Genomic DNA, 19,822 nt, shown 5'->3' on the forward strand with positions numbered 1-19,822 from the left:
GTGGGCGTTGGGACTGGGCTCCTCTGCTGAAGAAGGGCGATGAGGGCGTGGGAACGAGCATCCTCTCTCCGGGCTCTTGGTCTCCGGCCGCTGTGGGTGCGGCAGCCCGACCCCGCGGCTGCGCGCTGCGATGCTGCCTGGGATGTTGCGGGGCGGCCAGAGGGTTTGATGGTGGATGGATGCTCGCAGTCGTGCGGGACCCGCCCCTACGTGCCGGGGCCCCGCCGCAGAGCCGCACTGCAGACGGGGCCGGACTCAGCAGCAGCAGCAGCAGCGATGCCGCAGGTAAGGCGCAGCCGGGCCGCAACCTCCGGCCCTGCTGTGTGCTGGGGCAGCGGGGGCGGCCCCATGGCCCTGCTCCAGCTGCCTCTCTCCTAGCGCTGAGCACGGCTGAGATGCCATGGGGTGTCCCAGGGGCTGGCCGGGAGATGCGCTTGCCCTCCTGCTGCTGCTGCTCGGCCTCCCGGCGCTCTCCTCAGCAGGTGAGGCTGCCGTGGGGTAGGGCACTCAGCTCGGGCAGCAGGACCCGCGCTGTAGCTCCGACACGCCGCGGGCTCTCCGGCAGGGCTGGCGGAACTGGGCCCCACCATCGACGGGCAGCCGCGGGCGGTGTGCACGCTGCAGGAGGGGGAGAGCCGTGCCTTCACCTGCCGGGTCCCCCAGCCAGTCCCCAGTGCCACGCTGGCCTGGTACCTCAATGGGCAGAGGCAGGAAGCCAACCTGTCGACCACGGGCACTGCCAGCACCTTCACCCTCACTGCCCGGCGCTCCGACCGCCAGCTCAACTGCTCCCTGATCGACCCGGCCTCCGGTGAGACCCACAACGCCTCCATCCTCCTCGATGTGCAGTGTAAGGTCCACAGCGCTAACCTGCTCCTGACTGGGATGTGGGGAGGGTGTCCTGGAGCTCCTGCCTGTCCAGGGCAGGACCACAATCCATGTCCATCACAGCCATAACAGGACAGCAGTTTGTCAGTTCCACACTGACAAGGCAGACAAGTGCTCCTGGACCCTGGCAAGACAAATCCTGGGTCTGTTGCCCCCATCCCTCTGGCCCATCTCACTGTCTCTGTTTTTCACCCAGACAAGCCGGAGATTCTGCAGGCAGGTGCCCGCTACCAGGAGGTCGAGGGCTCTGGCCTCCACCTGGTGCTCTTTGTGCTGGTGCAAGCCAACCCCCCTGCCAGCATCACCTGGGTGGACCAGGACGGGCATGTGATGGCCAACGCCTCTGACTTCCTCCTCCTGGGTGCCACACGCTACCCAGGGCTGGCCAACCACTCGCTCCACATCCACCTCAGCAGCATGGCTGGGAACTTCTCTGTCAGTGCTGCCAACAGCGTGGGCGTCACCACCACCTCCCTCCTCCCCACAGGTAGCTGTTGTGGGGGTGGGCACAGCACAGTGCTGCGTGCAGGGGTGCTGAGGGGGCTGCGCTGCCCGTGCAGGTCTGCTGGATGCCCGTGTGGAGCTGCCTGCTCTGGGTGTTGCTGTTGGAGCAGCACTGGCCCTGGCCTCCTTGCTCAGCCTGGGCTTCTGTGCTGCCTGCCTGGCATGCCGCTCACCCAAGCCGGTGCCAGGCCCAGGGCGAGCAGGAGGGAGCAGCCTGCCCAGCCGGTGCTCCCACTGCAGTGGCTCCGAGCACACACAGCCCCAGGGCGCTCACCTGCCCCGCCAGACCCGGTCCCTGCCACCCGACCTGCGCCTCAACAGCCTCACACAGGAGGATGGAGGTAAAACCCCAATGTGCCAGCACAGCAAGGCACAAGAGGCCACAGGTCCTGCCTTGGTGAGGGATAGATGTTCTGGCTCTTGCCCCTTTCCTTCCCTTCAGCTTCCCCCAAAGAAGGAGGAGCCAGTGCCAGGGGAGAAGAGAGTGCCCCGCCAGGACTGGAGAACTCCCTGGTCCTCAGCAAGCTTGGTGAGAGAATGCAGGTGGGCAAGTGGCCACCCAAAGCCATGCTGTGGGACACTGAGCTCTATGGCTGCCCCAAAAGACAATGAGCTCTTTGTCCTGCAGGCTTTGTCCAGCTCCCGATGTCTGGGCGCATCTACAAAGTGCCCAGTGCGAGCAGCGATGAGATCTGGCTGTGAGTCACGGTGCCCCTGAGCCAGGTGCCCGGCCCCAGGTACGTACCAGCCCCTGGAGCAGGGCAGCTGAGGGTGCCAGGGAGGCTGTTCTGGGAGGTGGGCGCTGAGCAGCCCGTGCTCTGTGCTATGCTAAGCACTGCAGGGCTCAGCAGCTGCACTGTCAGCCAGGGCATGTTTTTATGTAGCCCATTACCTTTCCTGGTAGATCATTATAATCAAAATGCATCAAAGCTCTTTATAGCCAGGCTCTAGCACTGTGAGTCCTCCTGGGGTAAGGCCAAGCACCAGCCTTGCTTTAGCAGGTTTGAGACACGCTTGCTGCATGGTCCTGTCTGCCCCTGCCCCTGCTGCTGTGGCAGATGGGTGGGCAGGAAGCAGGGCAGGGGCTGGGGAGAGTCGTTCCAACAGCAATAAACTAAACTCGAGTGTCTTTGTGGTGCTGCACAGGTTATTTCTCTTCGGCAGGAAAAAAGAGGCTTGAGAACAGGAAAAGGGAGTTCAGTAATAAGGGGTAGAGAGATTTGAGATTTGTGCAGCAGATCTAAGAACACCCTGGGGCAGATCTGAGTGTGGAATTTATTCCTGTTTGCTCCAGCCCTTGGAGAATGTGCACATGGAGCCTCTGTTCTGCAGCACCTATGGCACAGGGAGCCTGATGTAGGAAAGGCTGGTTTAATGCTGAACTCCTTGGAACAAGTCAAAAACAGAGTCCTACTCTCCAAACACAGAACAGCCCAGCAGTGTGTCCAAGACCAGGGAGACTTCTGATGTGCTGTGTGACATTTCACGGTCTTCTCTGGGCACATCTCAGTGTCCACCAGGAGACAGTGACCCAGGAGATGAGGGTTTATTGTGAAGCTTCAAGTAAAGCTCACCACCTCTGCCTCCGCCGCTTGTGAGGGTGGGTTGGATGGTGGGCTCCTGCTTTTCTGCCCATCAGCCAGGGACTTGAAGTGCTGCAGGGAAAAGAATGTGCTCATGCAAAGATCTGACTGCCACTGCTCAGAGCACACATTGGCTGTGTGTGAGCTGTGTGAGAGCCGTGTGTGAGCTGTGTGAGAGCTGTGTGCTGTGTGAGAGCTGTGTGCTGTGTGTGAGCTGTGTGTGAGCTGTGTGTGAGCTGTGTGAGAGCTGTGTGAGAGCTGTGTGAGAGCTGTGTGAGAGCTGTGTGCTGTGTGAGAGCTGTGTGCTGTGTGAGAGCTGTGTGAGAGCTGTGTGAGAGCTGTGTGAGAGCTGTGTGAGAGCTGTGTGTGAGCTGTGTGAGAGCTGTGTGTGAGCTGTGTGAGAGCTGTGTGAGAGCTGTGTGTGAGCTGTGTGAGAGCTGTGTGAGAGCTGTGTGAGAGCTGTGTGCTGTGTGAGAGCTGTGTGAGAGCTGTGTGAGAGCTGTGTGTGAGCTGTGTGTGAGCTGTGTGTGAGCTGTGTGAGAGCTGTGTGTGAGCTGTGTGTGAGCTGTGTGAGAGCGGTGAGCTGTGTGAGAGCTGTGTGAGAGCTGTGTGAGAGCTGTGTGTGAGCTGTGTGTGAGCTGTGTGAGAGCTGTGTGAGAGCTGTGTGTGAGCTGTGTGTGAGCTGTGTGAGAGCGGTGAGCTGTGTGAGAGCTGTGTGAGAGCTGTGTGAGAGCGGTGAGCTGTGTGAGAGCGGTGAGCTGTGTGTGAGCTGTGTGTGAGCTGTGTGAGAGCTGTGTGTGAGCTGTGTGTGAGCTGTGTGAGAGCGGTGAGCTGTGTGAGAGCTGTGTGCTGTGTGAGAGCTGTGTGAGAGCTGTGTGAGAGCTGTGTGTGAGCTGTGTGTGAGCTGTGTGAGAGCGGTGAGCTGTGTGAGAGCTGTGTGAGAGCTGTGTGAGAGCTGTGTGTGAGCTGTGTGTGAGCTGTGTGAGAGCGGTGAGCTGTGTGAGAGCTGTGTGAGAGCTGTGTGAGAGCTGTGTGAGAGCGGTGAGCTGTGTGTGAGCTGTGTGTGAGCTGTGTGTGAGCTGTGTGAGAGCTGTGTGAGAGCTGTGTGAGAGCTGTGTGTGAGCTGTGTGAGAGCTGTGTGTGAGCTGTGTGTGAGCTGTGTGTGAGCTGTGTGAGAGCTGTGTGAGAGCTGTGTGCTGTGTGAGAGCTGTGTGAGAGCTGTGTGAGAGCTGTGTGAGAGCTGTGTGAGAGCTGTGTGTGAGCTGTGTGAGAGCGGTGAGCTGTGTGAGAGCGGTGAGCTGTGTGTGAGCTGTGTGTGAGCTGTGTGAGAGCTGTGTGTGAGCTGTGTGAGAGCTGTGTGAGAGCTGTGTGTGAGCTGTGTGAGAGCTGTGTGAGAGCTGTGTGTGAGCTGTGTGAGAGCTGTGTGAGAGCTGTGTGAGAGCCGTGTGAGAGCCGTGTGAGAGCCGTGTGTGAGCCGTGTGTGAGAGCTGTGTGAGAGCTGTGTGTGAGCCGTGTGAGAGCTGTGTGTGAGCCGTGTGTGAGCTGTGTGAGAGCTGTGTGAGAGCTGTGTGAGAGCTGTGTGAGAGCTGTGTGTGAGCTGTGTGAGAGCCGTGTGAGAGCCGTGTGAGAGCTGTGTGAGAGCTGTGTGAGAGCTGTGTGCTGTGTGAGAGCGGTGAGCTGTGTGAGAGCTGTGTGTGAGCTGTGTGTGAGCTGTGTGAGAGCTGTGTGAGAGCCACGTGTGAGCTGTGTGTGAGCTGTGTGTGAGCTGTGTGTGAGCTGTGTGTGAGCTGTGTGAGTGCTGTGTGAGAGCTGTGTGTGAGCTGTGTGTGAGCTGTGTGTGAGCTGTGTGAGAGCGGTGAGCTGTGTGAGAGCTGTGTGAGAGCGGTGAGCTGTGTGTGAGCTGTGTGAGAGCTGTGTGAGAGCTGTGTGTGAGCTGTGTGTGAGCTGTGTGTGAGCTGTGTGAGAGCTGTGTGTGAGCTGTGTGAGAGCTGTGTGTGAGCTGTGTGAGAGCGGTGAGCTGTGTGTGAGCTGTGTGAGAGCTGTGTGTGAGCTGTGTGAGAGCGGTGAGCTGTGTGTGAGCTGTGTGTGAGCTGTGTGAGAGCTGTGTGTGAGCTGTGTGAGAGCTGTGTGTGAGCTGTGTGAGAGCTGTGTGTGAGCTGTGTGAGAGCGGTGAGCTGTGTGTGAGCTGTGTGTGAGCTGTGTGAGAGCTGTGTGTGAGCTGTGTGTGAGCTGTGTGAGAGCGGTGAGCTGTGTGTGAGCTGTGTGAGAGCTGTGTGAGAGCTGTGTGAGAGCTGTGTGAGAGCTGTGTGTGAGCTGTGTGAGAGCTGTGTGAGAGCTGTGTGAGAGCTGTGTGAGAGCTGTGTGAGAGCTGTGTGTGAGCTGTGTGAGAGCTGTGTGAGAGCTGTGTGAGAGCTGTGTGAGAGCTGTGTGAGAGCTGTGTGTGAGCTGTGTGAGAGCTGTGTGAGAGCTGTGAGCTGTGTGAGAGCTGTGTGAGAGCTGTGTGAGAGCTGTGTGTGAGCTGTGTGAGAGCTGTGTGAGAGCTGTGAGCTGTGTGAGAGCTGTGAGCTGTGTGAGAGCTGTGTGTGAGCTGTGTGAGAGCTGTGTGAGAGCTGTGTGAGAGCTGTGAGCTGTGTGAGAGCTGTGTGTGAGCTGTGTGAGAGCTGTGTGAGAGCTGTGAGCTGTGTGAGAGCTGTGTGCTGTGTGCTCAGCAGTGCCTTAAGCAAACCTGCTCTGGCTTGTGCTGCCCTGCTGAACACCATGGCACTCCAGCCCAGCAGCGTGGCCAAGTTCCCTGCACCAGGCAGAGGCACCAGGACAGGAGCAGCTGAGAACATGTTTTCAGGGCCCACCAGCCCCTGGCACACATCTACTGCTCCCCAGAGCCAAAGAGGAGGGGAGCAGCTGTGTGGTGCTGCCAGCTGGGTGAGCAGCACCCGGCTGGAGCTGCGTACCTGTGAGTTCTTGAACTCCAAGAAGAGGGAGAAGAGGACATGCAGAGGCTGGATCCGGCTCTTGTACACAGGGATGTCCAGAATGGCTGTGGGCAAGAGCCGCAGTGTGTGAGGGCACCTGGGCTGCACTGCCTGGCACAGACTGCTGTCACGAAGGGCTGAGCTCCCCACTGCCCACCATCACTTGGGCCTCTGCGCACCAAGGACCCTGTGGCACAAGAGCCCACTTCCCTCTGAGGCAGCAGGAAATGATCCCAACTGCTCGGGGCTGAGCCTGCAGCCAAAGCTCTCTGGTTTTCAGTGAAGAGCAGCAGGCCAGCAGCACAACATGTCCCCAGCTCACCACAGATCACGTCGATGTATTCAGTGAGGTCACAGCTCATCTCCGCGGTCGGGAGGCCCACCTGGAACAGACAGGCCATCAGCTCTGCTCCTGGACTGCAGGAGCCTGGGAGGACAGGCAGGCCACTGGGGCAGAGCTGGGAATTCCAGCACTGGGCTGCTCCCCAACTTCTGGCAGGGGGGAGGTGGTGAGGAAGAACAAACATGAGCAGGCTGAGCTGCAGGGTGGAGCAGATGGTTTCTAAGACCACATGTCGAGCTAATTACTGATCACTCAGACAACATACCTTTCCCAGGAGTTCCTCAAACTCTGGTGACCATTCCTGCATCAGGGTCTCAATGTCAGGCATTGGCCTGCCAGGGAAGAGAAAAACATAAACTTCAGGATCACACAGAACCTCCTACTGCCAGAGTGCAGTGACCCAATGTCAGAGCTCACCTGGAGTAATGGACTGTGGCAGGAGGTTTGCAGCGGTGCAGTTCGCTGATACTTTCAATCCAGCTCTCAATGGCTTTGGGGTTCTTCTCTGCATTCTCCAAACTCTTTACTTTTATCTGCTGCTAAAAACAGAAATATAAACCTGGAAGCATTTTGTGGTATTTTGGGGGTTTTTGGGAACCTTGTGTTTGCTCTCAATGAACCAGGGCTTCTCTCCTTCCCAGCTGTACTTTTATCAATGGATTTCTGCAGGCAAAACACCAACTAAAACCAAGTATGGAGAACCAAAAGGAAATAAAGCATCACCTGAAGGGAACACACCCAGAGTCTGTAAGAAAATGTGCCTGAAGCAAGGCTCAGATCTGTTGCAGTTTAAAGCTATGGATTAAAGCAAAAGGTTCATTTTTGCTGCTTTTAAAATCAAGTTCTCAGTTTTGCCACAACACTGGAGTCACAGAGACAGAAGTAAAACACCACAGGTTTGCTCCAGGCAGTGTGCAGCAAGTGCAGCCTCTCCCTCCCTGACTCACTGTGATGTTGTGCTGCTTGGAATTCTCTGTCAGCCAAAGGGAGAGCACGTTGGGATCTGACTGCTTGGTCGAGGGCTCATCCAGGACCAGCAGGCCGAGACTGTCAGGCTTCCTGTCTGGACGGGGAACCTGCAGGAAAACAGAGCTGTGCTCTCTATGGAGTCCAGGGCAGGTTTGTGCAGAGCCTCCCCAAGATCTCCCTGGGATGCACATTGTTAATAAGGCGCTGTCTGAAAAGCACATGGTGCTGGGGAAGGGAAAACCCAGCTCTTAGCCCAAGTTACATAAGTGCTGTTTGGGTGGTCACCGAGCCCCTGAGTGTTGCTTTCCAGGTCTCTGCCCATTATGTACTTGAAGGGAAGTTCTAGCCAGGTGGATTCCCCATCCCTGGAGGTTTTTCAGCTGAGATTGGCCGTGGCACTGAGTGCCATGATCTGGTAAAGGGACTGGAGTTGGACCAAGGGTTGGACTTGACGATCTTGGAGGTCTTTTCCAACCCGCTCCATTCTATGACTCTATGTTCGAGAGCGCAGTGACGTTCTGCCCCCACCAGGGCTGCCTGGGCCGGCCCCCGCCACGCCCACCAGCCCCGCCCCGGCTCACGGGGCAGGATCAGGGCAGGAACCAAAGACAATGTACCTTTAGGAAAGCGTCAATGTCTCCCACGGCAGGAATAAAGTCTGGAATAAAAGGCTGCAGCTTGTGCTCCATCTCTATTGTTTTGGGAGTGTACCTGGAAAAAAACACCAACACGGTGCCTGTGACTGGGAACGGTGCTGCAGGAGAGTCAAGAGTGGGCTACAACCCTTCCACTCACCTCTTAATATATTCAAAGAGGTCTTTGATTTCAGAAGACACTTGCAGGTAGTCAAAATCTGCTAGATTGAAGTCACTAAAGAAAGGAAGAGAGTCATGGGCAAAGATTAACATGTGGCAGGTTCTGTTGGGCCCTGTTTTGCCTTAGACCTGCTGGTCAAGAAAACCACTTGAGTGATGGACAGTTGTGATCATTCAGCTCCACACAGGGCAGTCAGAAGGGGGATAAGCACTCTCCACAACGGCAGAGGTTGGGACAGCAGCAAAGGGGTCAGCAATGGCTTTGGAGCTGAAAATGTTGGAAAATGAGGAGGATTATGAGGAGCCAAATGATGTGTTTGAGATGGTCCTTTCCTTTGTTGGGCATTCCCTGCCAGGCAGGGCTGGCTGACACTGTGTTGTTCCAGTCTTGCCTCTCCTGGGCACGGCAAACAGGGCTCGGGGCTGGTTCATCACCTGGAGGAACCACCAGCCTGCAGCACTGGGGACGAGGAGGCAGCAGCTGCCTGTCCCGAATCCTGCTCACCCTCGTGGCAGCAGGGGACACTGTCAGACATGAAATGGCCTGTAAAGCACCCAGAAGCACCAGTGCCAGCTCGGCCGGCCGGGAATGCCGCTCACCCCTCCAGCGTGGCCCCCTCCTCCGAGTCATCCTCCGAGTCGCTCTCCGAGGAATCCTCCTCTGAGTCCTCATCGTCCTCATCGTCTTCGCTGAGGGTGGCGGGGTCATCGTGGCGGGACACTGCCTCCCTCTTGGGGAGAGAGCCCCATCTCACTGGCTGTCCCCGGCTGTCCCACGGCTGTTCCCGCTGTCCCCGCCCGCCCCACTCGTACCTTCCCGCTGCCGCCCCGCTCTCCGCTCCGGCGCTCGGCGGCCCCTCCGGACAGGGCGGGCCGGCGGGAGCCGTGCGGGCGGCCGGCAGGCCCTGCCTGCGGCGAGTGGGGCCCGGGCTCGGCCTCGGGCAGCTCCAGGCTCTCGTCGTACGGCTGGTTCTCCACCGGGCGGGGCTGCGCCGAGAGGCAAAGTCAGGGGCGGCCGCTCAGCCCGCCGTGTGCCCCCGAGTCCCACCTCGGCCCTCCCTGTGTCCCTCCCCATGTCCCTCCGAGTCCCACCTCGGCGCTACCCGTGTCTCCCGTGTCCCATCTTCGCCCTCCCCGCGTCCCTCCATGTCCCAGCCTCCTCGTGTCCTTCCCCGTGTAGACCGTGTCCCACCTCGGCCCTCCCCCTGTCCCCCCGTGGCCCCCCCATGTCCCACCTCGGCTCTCCCCGTGTCCCTCAGTGTCCCCCCGTGTCCCACCCTTCCCATGTCCCCCAGTGTCCCCATGTGTCCCACCTCGGCCCTCCCCGTGTCCCTCCCTCCCCAGTCCCCCCATGTCCCACCTGGGCCCTCCCCGTGTCCCATCGTGTCCCACTCTCCCCATGTCCCACCTGGGCCCTCCCCGTGTCCCATCGTGTCCCACTCTCCCCATGTCCCACCTCGGCCCTCCCCGTGTCCCATCGTGTCCCACTCTCCCCATGTCCCACCTCGGCCCTCCCCGTGTCCCATCGTGTCCCACTCTCTCCATGTCCCACCTGGGCCCTCCCCGTGTCCCATCCTGTCCCACTCTCTCCATGTCCCACCTGGGCCCTCCCCGTGTCCCATCGTGTCCCACTCTCTCCACGTCCCACCTGAGCCCTCTCCGTGTCCCTCCGCGCCACCGCCGCCGCCGCCGTCGCCATGGCAACACCCCCCCCGGCCCACACACCCCCCCCCCCGCCGGCCAGAGCGGCCGGAGCGGCGGCGGCGGCGCAGCGCGCCCCCTGGCGGCGGGGAGGTGCCGCCCCGCCCCTCCGTGACGGCGCTTCCGGGTGCGGACGTGGCGCGGCGCCGCCATCTTGCGGGGCCGGCTGGGCACGGGAGGGACCGGAGGGACCGGAGGCACCGAGCGCCGCTCCCGCCGCCGCCGCCGCCATGGTAAGGGAAGAGTCTGCCCGCTGCGGGCGGAGCGGGGCTCGCGGCAGTCCCCGGGGCGGCCCCCGGGCCCGGCGGGCCTGCGCGCAGGCCGGTGCTGGAGCCCGCGGCCTGGCGAGATGGAGCGCGGCACTGCCGCTCGGGCCGGGCCGGGGCCGGCGGGGGCGCGTCAGATCGTCCCTGGGAGCCCTCTGAGCTGGCTTCTTCACGGCGGCCCTAAAGGGCGTTCGGGGTGCTCGTTCCCGGTGTGACCGGAGGGCTGCGTCTCTCCCGGGGCTGTCCCGGTTCCTTTGGCCCGTCGGGGCCGGGATGGACCCTCCGCACACGGCCCCGGCAAAGCCGAGCTGCCAAAGGGCTCAGTGCGGCCGCGTTTGAGGGTGTCGGCTTCTTGCTGTTAGTTTGGGGATTTAAAAGCTCTGAACAGCGTTGTTCTGACAAAGGTAATTAAGAAGCTGATTTGTGAGAGAGAAATGCGGGGAGGACGTGAGGGCAGACAGAAAGAGAAGGTGCAGCTGGCGAGTGACAACGCCCGAGGGCTGTGGGTGATAACCGGGGCTCTCAGCCTGGCGGTGCCGTGCGGGTGGCACCGCAGAGATGTCACATCTCACAGCGTTCCTGCCTGTAGTTGTGAGCTGGAGCAGCCTCTTGGAAAAGTCCATGTCCTGGAGCTTCCCCTAATGCTCCTGGGGTTGTTATACCTTGGTGTGTGTGGAATGGGTTCGTTTGCCCGACAGGAGCAGGGAGAGCTCTGAGGATAATGCAGGGACAGAACATGGAACAGAGGGAGCCACAGAAAAGCAGAGATTGTGGAAAACACACCAAAGTATGAAGAGTGGAATCATAGAATCAGTTAGATTGGAAAAGACCTCCGAGATCATCAAGTCCAACCCTTGGTCCAGCTCCAGTCCCTTTACCAGATCATGGCACTCAGTGCCACGGCCAATCTCAGGTTAAAAACCTCCAGGGATGGGGAATCCACCCCCTCTCTGGGCAGCCCATTCCAATGCCTGAGCACTCTCTCTGCAAAGAATTTTTTTCTGCTCTCCAACTTCAATTTGCCCTGGCAGAGCTTGAGCCCATCGTGCCCCCTTGTCCTATTGCTGAGTGCCTGGGGAAGAACAGGCTTTAAGTGTGGACTTCAAAGACAGCACTGAACAATCTCCTTGAGCTTGACAAGCTGCCTGTCTTCTTAAAGCCCATTCTTTCCACTCCTCATAATTTGGTGTGTTTCCCACACAGAGCTGTCTGCTCTTGGCCTGGCTCAGTTCTGGGACACAGAAAAAGCTTAAAATCACGTTTAGGGGAGCGTGCAGGGGAGGTGTGGGGGGCAGCAATCCTGTCTGTGAGCTGTGCTGACCCGCCGTGCCCGCCCAGGTGCTGTTGGCAGCCGCTGTGTGCACAAAGGCGGGGAAGGCCATCGTGTCGCGGCAGTTCGTGGAGATGACGCGCACCCGCATCGAGGGGCTGCTGGCAGCGTTCCCCAAGCTGATGAACACGGGCAAGCAGCACACGTTTGTGGAGACAGAGAGTGTGCGCTACGTCTACCAGCCCATGGAGAAGCTCTACATGGTGCTCATCACCACCAAGAACAGCAACATCCTGGAAGACCTGGAAACACTCCGACTTTTCTCCAGAGTGGTAAGGATTGAAGTGAGGTTACCTCAGTTGGTTAAAACTTGGTTGTAATAACGCAAGGTCGTGGGTTCAATCCCCTGTGTGGGGCATTGACTTCAGTTGGACTCGATGATCCTTGTGGGTCCCTCCCAACTCAGAATAGTCTGTGATTCTGTGTGATCTGTCGTGCAGTTACATTTCTGTAGCCCAGAATGGTGCTGCTGTGAGGGACCTGTCTCTGAGCTGGTGCTGGAGCACTGCCTGCCTCCACCTGGCAGCTTGGTGTTCCAGAGCTTCCCTTCCTGACTGGGAAGAAAGCTCTGGAGTTTTGGTGGTAGTTTTGAATTCAGCACAAAACCTCAGTCGTAGCTGAGCTGGTGAGACCAAAGGGTTGACTGTAATTTAGCTTTAAATGGTTTCTTCATCTGGTAAGAGCAAAGGGCTGACTGTAATTTAGCCTTGAGTGTTCTCTGTATTATTAATCGTAGTATCATAGAATCATGGAATCAATTGGGTTGGAAAAGACCTCCGAGATCATCAAGTCCAACCCATGGTCCAGCTCCAGTCCCTTTCCCAGATCATGGCACTCAGCGCCATGGCCAATCTCAGTTTTTAATCTAAGACTTGTATTCCTTCCAAAAATAACATGATGTTCCCATGTGTGGCTGTTACAAATGCAGCACTGCTTTGCAGGGCTCCTGAAGCAGCAAGTTTTGTGTCTTCACACAGTCAAAAGATCTCGAGGAAATCTGTGTGTAGTTGAGCTCCTCTGAGTTAGTGTTACAAGGAAACTGAGTGGTTCTATAAGGACTTTAATATAGAAAAATAATCACAGAATCAGAATCACAGACTGTTCTGAGTTGCAAGGGACCCACAAGGATCATCAAGTCCAACTCTTAAGTCAGTGGCCCATACAGGGGATTGAACCCATGACCTTGGCATTATTACAACCAAGTTTTAACCAACTGAACTAATTTAATGGCCAAACTTAATTTTGTTTATCAACAATGTAATGGTACCAGGAGCAGCATAAGGGTGCACTGGGGCTGGGAGGGTCAGCACAGCTGTGACCTCTGGGATTGTGGGAAGAAAATGTTTACACAGGACTCCCTGTGGGTTCTCCCCTGCTAGATCCCTGAATATTGTCGAGCTCTGGAGGAGAATGAGATCTCTGAGCACTGCTTTGACCTGATCTTTGCCTTTGATGAAATTGTCGCCCTGGGCTACCGTGAGAACGTGAACTTGGCACAAATCCGGACCTTCACCGAGATGGACTCGCATGAGGAAAAGGTGTTCCGGGCAGTCCGAGAGGTGAGCAGGGACTCCTGCAAGCCTGGCACAGGGTGCCATGTCTGGGAAATGCCACCTTTGCTGTACAGAGGTGTTCTCTGCTTTGGTGGGGCCATAAAACTATTGAGCTTTTCTGTAAAATTGCATCCTGTATTTATCTAAACCTATATCTTGTTTTCTTTTTATTGTCAAGAGGTTTGTGGGCAACTGCACTTAGTTGGTCTGAGGTTTTAGAGCTCCATCAGCCTCTTGTCTCTTCCCCCAGACGCAGGAACGCGAAGCCAAAGCCGAGATGCGCCGCAAAGCGAAGGAGCTGCAGCAGGCCCGGAGGGACGCGGAGAGACACGGCAAGAAGGCGCCCGGGTTTGGGGGCTTCGGCAGCTCGGCCGTGTCGGGGGGCACGACGGCAGCAATGATCACAGAGACCATCATTGAGACTGAGAAGCCCAAGGTGGCACCAGCGCCGGCCAGGTAGGGGGACAGCAGGTGGCAAATGTTCCCTGGGGCCACTGGTGGGTCAAACTACCTGTCCAAACAGAGGGTCTGACAAGGGTTCCTCACGTGTGTAACTATCCAGGAGCATTTGGCCCATGTACCACAGATGTGCCTCATCATCTCTGTGGAACTTTGGATGAGGAAAGAGCTTCCTATTTTGTGTGAGAAAAAGAGATCCCAGTTCCTGGTAATACAGGAACAGAATCCAGATCTAAATTATGACTTAGCACCTTACATGTAAGATGACAGCCCTGTGCATGTTTCTCCCTCAAAAAGGCTGTCAAGGTTTTCTGCAGATCACAGACTATTCTGAGTTGGAAGGGACCCACAAGGATCATCGAGTCCAACTCTTAAGTCAATGGCCCATACAGGGGATTGAACCCATGACCTTGGTGTTATTACAACCACGTTTTAACCAACTGAGCTAATCTCGGGGTGAACGGTGTAGCTTTGGGATGGCCAGCTTAGAGTACTTGAAGAAAACCAGGAAGGAGGAAACTGTTGCAGTGAACTGATTTGATGGTATTCACAGTTCTTGATATTCTGAGTTGGAAGGGACCCCCAAGGATCATCGAGTCCAACTTTAAGTGAAGGGCCCACATAGGGGATTGAACCCATGACCTTGGCATTATTACAACCCAGTTTTAACCAACTGAGACTTGGCCTCTGTTTAGACCTTCAGGTCCCAGTAAAGCCTTGAAACTTGGCGCTAAGGGGAAGGAGGTGGACAACTTTGTGGACAAGCTGAAATCAGAAGGAGAAAACATCATGACTTCTGTAGGCAAGCGCTCTGCGGAGGCAGCCAAGGTTCTCACTCCGCCCGTTAACATGGAGAGGTGAGTGCTGCCCTTGCTTTGGAAGTGGTCTCCTCACTGCTCTCCCTGTGTGTGGCCTTGGAAAAGAGCTTCCCTGTTCCTTGTTGGCTTTTTCCTGTGCTCCCTTACCTGGTAACTATAACAGCTGGTGGGCAAAATCTGGGAAAGCACAGCAGCAAAAAGGAAATAGGTAATTGGGTTAGGCATCCTCTTTGAATGGGATGTGCATCCATTGTTGAGGTGAGCTTGGGAATTTTCCTGTGCCTTTAGCCGTCAGATAGCTGCCCTTTTCCCTTGCCACTCAAGATAGAGGCATTCATGCTCCATTTTACACACAGCAGTTTGGAACCCTTTAGTGCCCCTAGCGCTGTGGCCTCGAAGAGGGGATTTGAGTGACCACCATGTCTCACTGCTGTTTAACTGATTCCATCCCTTGCAGACCCATATCCATAGATTCTCCTGCCCCTGAGTTCACCTGTCAGAGCAGCATTAGCCCCCACAGTGCCAGCCATGCTGTTCTGTTTGGGAGCCCTTGCTCAGCACACACAGGATGTCTTTGCTGAGCACTGATCTCTCTGCTGCCTGGGAGATACCAAGCCTAGGACTTGAGCTTTTTCTCTGTCTGTCTAGTGTGCACATGAAGATAGAGGAGAAAATCTCCTTGACTTGTGGCCGTGATGGAGGCTTGCAGAACATGGAGCTGCATGGTATGATCATGCTGCACATCTCTGATGAAAAGTTTGCACGGATTCGCCTGCATGTAGAAAATGAAGACAAGAGGGGAGTGCAGCTACAGGTAAAGCCTCTTTGGAGTCCTGTGCTGTTGAATGTGCTTTTGCTGCTTTCCAGGGAAAAAAATCAGAAGTATTTGAGCATGTTACTGTCCTGTGTTCTCATCCAAGCTCTCTCAACAAAGGCATTGGAAATGGGAGTGCTTAGTGCAAGGCCAGTCATGCTCAAAGGAGTGAAGTTCACAGGAGAAATGCGGTCTCAGTGTTCACCACCCTGCCCTCAGAGCCTTATCTGCCCAGCAGTGCATGTTGGCATGTGGGGTGACCTCACTTGGACTTTGCAGCAGCCTCGTGAGTTGCTCAGTGCCTGTTGGTGTGATGTCAGCTGCAGCTGTGGAGTGGCAGTGGGTGAACAAACTTCCTGTGCCAATGGGGAATGAATTTATTCTCTCCAAAACCATTCCTTCCTTGTCCTGTCACTGCTATACTAGGAATGACTGCTGAAGCACTTGATCATGGTCAGCAGTAGCAACACAGAAGGTTCTTGGGAGATTGTCCTTTTCTCTCTTTCTGTGTGACCATATTGATCCCTGGAGATGGTGCTGCTTTGACACTCTGGCTTGCTCCTCACCAGGGGCTTGTCCCCACATCACTGACTGCAAATACACTCCAGCCCATCCAACAAGCAAGTCTCTAACAGCACTCTAACAAGCACTGCTCGGGTGGAAGATGAGACCAAAGCCTGTGCTGACCTCTTTCTTTCTAGTGTAACTTAACAGTGACTTGTAGAAATCCTCCGCTTCTAAAAAGCTGCTCATGCTCATGGTTGTGAAGAGAGTGTTTAAATGGAGTTTGGTTGCTGACACAGACGTGCATTAAAGTTGCTGAGGGAGGTTGTAGAGTTGTGGTTTCAGGCTGATAAGGTTGATTTTTCTTGAAGAGAAATGTGTGCTGTGGACATGCAGGATGGTCTTTTAAGATCTGAGGAGTTAGTTGTTCTGTAGGTATCAGCCCAGGACATGCAGTGCTGGGCTCTCTGGTGCAGTGGCATGTAAGGATGGCAGTGGTGTGGATTCTTCTTGTCAGAGCAGCATTTCCTGGAAGGAATCCCAAGTTGATAAGCAGGTGTGCTCCAGATGGGCTTCTGAGCCATAAACAAACCTGATGTGTGTTTTGTGAAGAAAAACGCTCTTTGTAGGCCTGTCCTGGTAGAACCTGAATGACTTACAGTTCTGTCCTTGGGTTTAGACCTACAGCCTGAGCATGTGTTCCTCTTTCAGACTCACCCAAATGTGGACAAGAAGCTCTTCACTACAGAGTCACAGATTGGTTTGAAGAACCCAGAGAAGTCATTCCCTATTAACAGTGACGTGGGTGTGCTGAAGTGGAGGTTGCAGACCACGGAAGAGTCTTTCATTCCATTGACAAGTGAGTGCAAATTTGGGGGCTCAGGTGGAATAGGCTGTTGTTAGTCCATGGGATGCCAGTCTGTATCTGCCTTTTGGCTGCTGGGCTGCCTGGAGCATGTTACAGTGTGAGACATGGAATTCCTCTGTGTATCCAGTGGATAGTGCCTGCCCTCAGTAGTGTGCATTTTGTGTAACACTCTCAAAGAAAACAGAGCTTTTCTTAAAGTCGGAATTTCTTGGGAATGACTTTGATGGGAATTTTGAAGTGAAAGCCTGTTCCATGTGGAAGGTTTGCATGGTTCACACACTGTCTCTGTGCCCTCAGTTAACTGCTGGCCCTCAGAGAGCGGGAACAGTTGTGATGTCAACATTGAATATGAGTTGCAGGAGGAGAGCCTAGAGCTGAACGATGTGGTCATCACCATCCCCTTGCCGTAAGTAGCAACTAACGAGTCATAGAATCACCGAATCATAGAATGGATTGGGTTGGAAAAGACCTCCAAGATCATCAAGTCCAACCCTTGGTCCAACTCCAGTCCCTTTACCAGATCATGGCACTCAGTGCCACGGCCAAGCTCAGTTTAAAAACCTCCAGGGATGGGGAATCCACCCCCTCTCTGGGCAGCCCATTCCAATGCCTGAGCACTCTCTGGAAAGAATTTTTTTCTGCTCTCCAACTTCAATTTCCCCTGGCAGAGCTTGAGCCCGTGCCCCCTTGTCCTATTGCTGAGTGCCTGGGAGAAGAGACCAACCCCCACCTGGCCAGAACTTCCCTTCAGGGAGTTCTAGACAGTGCTGAGGTCACCTCTGAGCCTCCTCTTCTCCAGGCTAAACACCCCCAGCTCCCTGAGCCTCTGCCCATGGGACTTGTGCTCCAGTCCCTTCACCAGCCTTGTTGCTCTTCTCTCCACCTCCTTCTACCTGATGTGTGGGTCTGCTCAAGCCAACAGGTGTTACAAGCACTTTGTTAGCTCTGTGCAGGGAACTTATTTTCACTTATTGTTGCCTGCTCTAGGTCTGGTGTCGGTGCCCCAGTGATTGGGGAGATCGATGGCGAGTATCGCCACGACAGCCGGAGAAACCTCCTCGAGTGGTGCCTGCCAGTGATAGATGCCAAAAACAAGAGCGGCAGCCTGGAGTTCAGCATAGCAGGGCAGCCAAACGACTTCTTCCCGGTGCAAGTCTCCTTCGTCTCCAAAAAGAACTATTGCAACATACAGGTATGGTCACTGCCAGTGCTCTGCAGGTGTGATGTCACTCTTGCCTCAGTCCTGTCTGGCTGACACTGGCTGTGCTGTGGCAGGGCCTTGCTGTCCCACTGGCCGTGGCTGAGGGGTCAACATTAACTTGCTTCTGAGATAGCTGGATTTGAGAGTGTCAGCAGACAGCACTGGCAGCACCTCCCAGAGCTTTCTTGCAGTTTCAGTTGTGCCTTTGTGCCTTTGAGTAATCATTAATTTGTCTCAGACTTTGTAAGAGAATCCCTCAGCCTTGGAGCCAAAACACAGCTTGGCATATGACTGTCTGCCCCCATTGAAGTGTAGCCAGCAGCTGCCCTTCACTCCTCAGTGGAGACACAGTTACCACAGAGAATCACTCCCCTCCTTCAGGTTTCCTGGGAGCAAAGCTCTTTGTTTCAGGGCTGAGTTGTGGTTGGAAGGCACCGGGTAACTTCTGCCCTCATGACCATCCTGGTGTTGGGAAGCACAGCATCATTGTGGTGGGGAGGAGCATTCAATGCTGACCTAATACTGCCTGTTGTCTCCTCCACAGGTTACCAAAGTGACCCAGGTAGACGGGAACAGCCCTGTAAGGTTTTCCACTGAAACCACCTTCCTGGTCGACAAGTACGAAATCCTGTAATGCCAGACGTGGGGAAGTGCAAAGGAGGAAATTTTTTAAATTAAAACAAAAAAAAAGAGGCCGACGTTTATTCTGAATGTTGGGAACGCCGCAGCCCCCTCTGCTAGGACACGTGGCTCTGTCTGCCATCCGCAGCGTTCCTGGGTCACAGACATTTTTGGCAGAGAATTGACGTGCTCAGGGGGGGAAAGGCCACGAATTTCTTTGGCAGATTTTTACCGGCCGGCAGAAAAGCAAGATCTCTGCAGAGAGCCTGACTGTGACATGTCCCCTCCTCCCCTGGCAACGCCCGGAGCTCAGCCCCAGAGCCGACCAGACATCGTTCTCTACCCTCCCGAAGCGTCTCGCGCTGTTCTGTTGTTGGTGCTTACGTTTTGATTTCTCCTCGTCCTCCAGCTCTCGTTTCCATTGAGGAAAGCAGGCACTGAGGGAACATGTGTGGGGCCACCTGCTGCTCCGGACCCTTCCATCTGGTGGAAGCTGAGCAAGCAGCCCTGGGCCTCAGAGGTGGGGGGACCGTGGCAGGGGCACAGGGTGGGTAAGAGGAACCAGGGGCTTTTGGTCCTTTTGCCCCACACGGTTACTGCTGTTTCTCCCATCCCTGCTGTGCTGTGATGGCTCAGCTCTGGGTGCTCTGGCTCCTGCTGCAGTGAGGAGAGCATCAGGAGGGGACTGTGTCCTTGCTGTCTGTCACAGCTGCTCTTGGGCCAGGCTTTGGAGGAGGTTTAGATAGGTTAGAACCAGTTATGTGTCCTTTGCAAGGCCCTTTTGGTGTCTGGGGAGGCAGAATGCTTTGCCTGCCTGGGTGACTCTGCCTTCTTGGTTGGAACCTGCCCCAAACCAGTGTTTGTTCAGTGCTGGCAAGTGGGGGGGAAGGAAACACTTTTCCAGGGAAGATGGAGGCTGATCTGAGCCGTTCCTCCCCCACTGCCTCACCAGCGTTACTTGCCTCATCTCACAGATCTTTGCTCCCCTCACAACTCATCTCACCTGTGTCACAAGTGTCACCTGCCCCCGGGCACACCTCACCTCTGGCTGGAGGGCCCAAGCGTGCGGGTGGAAGGCAAAGGCCCTAAAAGTGTATGTACTGTGCTCTGTGAGAGACAGCCAGCCTGTCGTGGGCCCCTGGGGTCCTCTGCCAAAGAAGTTCGTGGTCTCTCCTCTGCTGGCAGCACCTGAGAGGAAATCAACCGTGGTCCTGTCCTGGGAGGGCAAACCCTCTTCCCTAGCAAAGTAGGCAATGAATCCCAGTAACTTGGTCCTGTTCCAGAGCTGCTTGTCTGTATGATTTTTAAAATGGAGTCGAGGTTAGTTCGAGCATCCAAGGAGCTTTGTTTTTCTTACATTCGTTGGAGGGTGATATTTAAACCAAGCTGAGATTCCCCCCCTTTTTGTAACCCCGTATGATCCTGGCCTAGGGAATAGAGCACATTCCAGTGTACACAGAGAATACTGAGTCTTTAATCAAATAAAGTACTGTCAAAGGAGCTGGCTGGGGGTCGTGAGGTCCTTCCGGAGCTGGGGCCGGTCAGCCCCGGCCCCGCGGGGGCGGGACAGGGCGGGGACGCGGCCGTAGCAGACGGTGGCAGACAGAGGAGCC

General features: G+C 55.8%; 3 protein-coding genes across 4 annotated transcripts; 2 read left to right on the forward strand and 1 right to left on the reverse strand.

The window, feature by feature from the left end:
- Window positions 1–195: 195 nt before the first annotated feature.
- TMEM25 (transmembrane protein 25) lies at window positions 196–3,236 on the forward strand. Its single transcript, XM_071576212.1, is given in 8 exon segments — window positions 196–285; window positions 379–482; window positions 566–915; window positions 917–1,076; window positions 1,079–1,375; window positions 1,449–1,733; window positions 1,835–1,921; window positions 2,021–3,236. Coding segments are annotated over 7 exon segments (1,335 nt in total). The 5' UTR covers window positions 196–285; window positions 379–400; the 3' UTR covers window positions 2,095–3,236.
- Window positions 2,750–9,803, reverse strand: IFT46 (intraflagellar transport 46). 2 transcript variants are annotated; one of them, XM_071576215.1, is made up of 11 exons: window positions 9,723–9,803; window positions 8,888–9,061; window positions 8,675–8,805; window positions 8,055–8,129; window positions 7,877–7,970; window positions 7,238–7,366; window positions 6,708–6,826; window positions 6,556–6,622; window positions 6,270–6,330; window positions 5,927–6,012; window positions 2,750–3,047 (listed from the first exon to the last, which is right to left on the reverse strand). In XM_071576215.1, the coding sequence occupies exons 1-11, from the start codon at window positions 9,771–9,773 to the stop codon at window positions 2,952–2,954; spliced, it is 1,083 nt and encodes a 360-aa protein (XP_071432316.1). In that variant the 5' UTR covers window positions 9,774–9,803; the 3' UTR covers window positions 2,750–2,951. The 2 variants fall into 2 exon arrangements, with proteins under 2 accessions (XP_071432316.1, XP_071432314.1); XM_071576213.1 differs by having other exon boundaries at window positions 6,708–6,829.
- Window positions 9,804–9,896: 93 nt separating this feature from the next.
- ARCN1 (archain 1) lies at window positions 9,897–19,709 on the forward strand. The gene is made up of 10 exons (XM_071576335.1): window positions 9,897–10,008; window positions 11,380–11,643; window positions 12,751–12,930; window positions 13,175–13,380; window positions 14,079–14,240; window positions 14,850–15,015; window positions 16,231–16,378; window positions 16,685–16,793; window positions 17,375–17,579; window positions 18,133–19,709. The coding sequence occupies exons 1-10, from the start codon at window positions 10,006–10,008 to the stop codon at window positions 18,220–18,222; spliced, it is 1,533 nt and encodes a 510-aa protein (XP_071432436.1). The 5' UTR covers window positions 9,897–10,005; the 3' UTR covers window positions 18,223–19,709.
- Window positions 19,710–19,822: the final 113 nt, after the last annotated feature.

The sequence above is a fragment of the Pithys albifrons genome, chromosome 23 (genome assembly GCF_047495875.1).
Source record: "Pithys albifrons albifrons isolate INPA30051 chromosome 23, PitAlb_v1, whole genome shotgun sequence".
NCBI classification, from domain to species: domain Eukaryota; kingdom Metazoa; phylum Chordata; class Aves; order Passeriformes; family Thamnophilidae; genus Pithys; species Pithys albifrons.

Bases quoted from the DNA above. Each gene is read 5' to 3' on its own strand.
- IFT46 (XM_071576213.1), bottom strand. From the start codon at position 9,773: ATGGCGACGGCGGCGGCGGCGGTGGCGCGGAGGGACACGGAGAGGGCT. The intron at 6,623-6,707 runs GTGAGCTCTGAC...CTTCCCTGGCAG, and splicing joins GCCACAGTCCATTACTCCAG to GCCAATGCCTGACATTGAGA. The intron at 6,013-6,269 runs GTGAGCTGGGGA...TCTTGCCCACAG, and splicing joins ATACATCGACGTGATCTGTG to CCATTCTGGACATCCCTGTG.
- ARCN1 (XM_071576335.1), top strand. The intron at 12,931-13,174 runs GTGAGCAGGGAC...CTCTTCCCCCAG, and splicing joins TGTTCCGGGCAGTCCGAGAG to ACGCAGGAACGCGAAGCCAA. The intron at 16,379-16,684 runs GTGAGTGCAAAT...CTGTGCCCTCAG, and splicing joins GTCTTTCATTCCATTGACAA to TTAACTGCTGGCCCTCAGAG.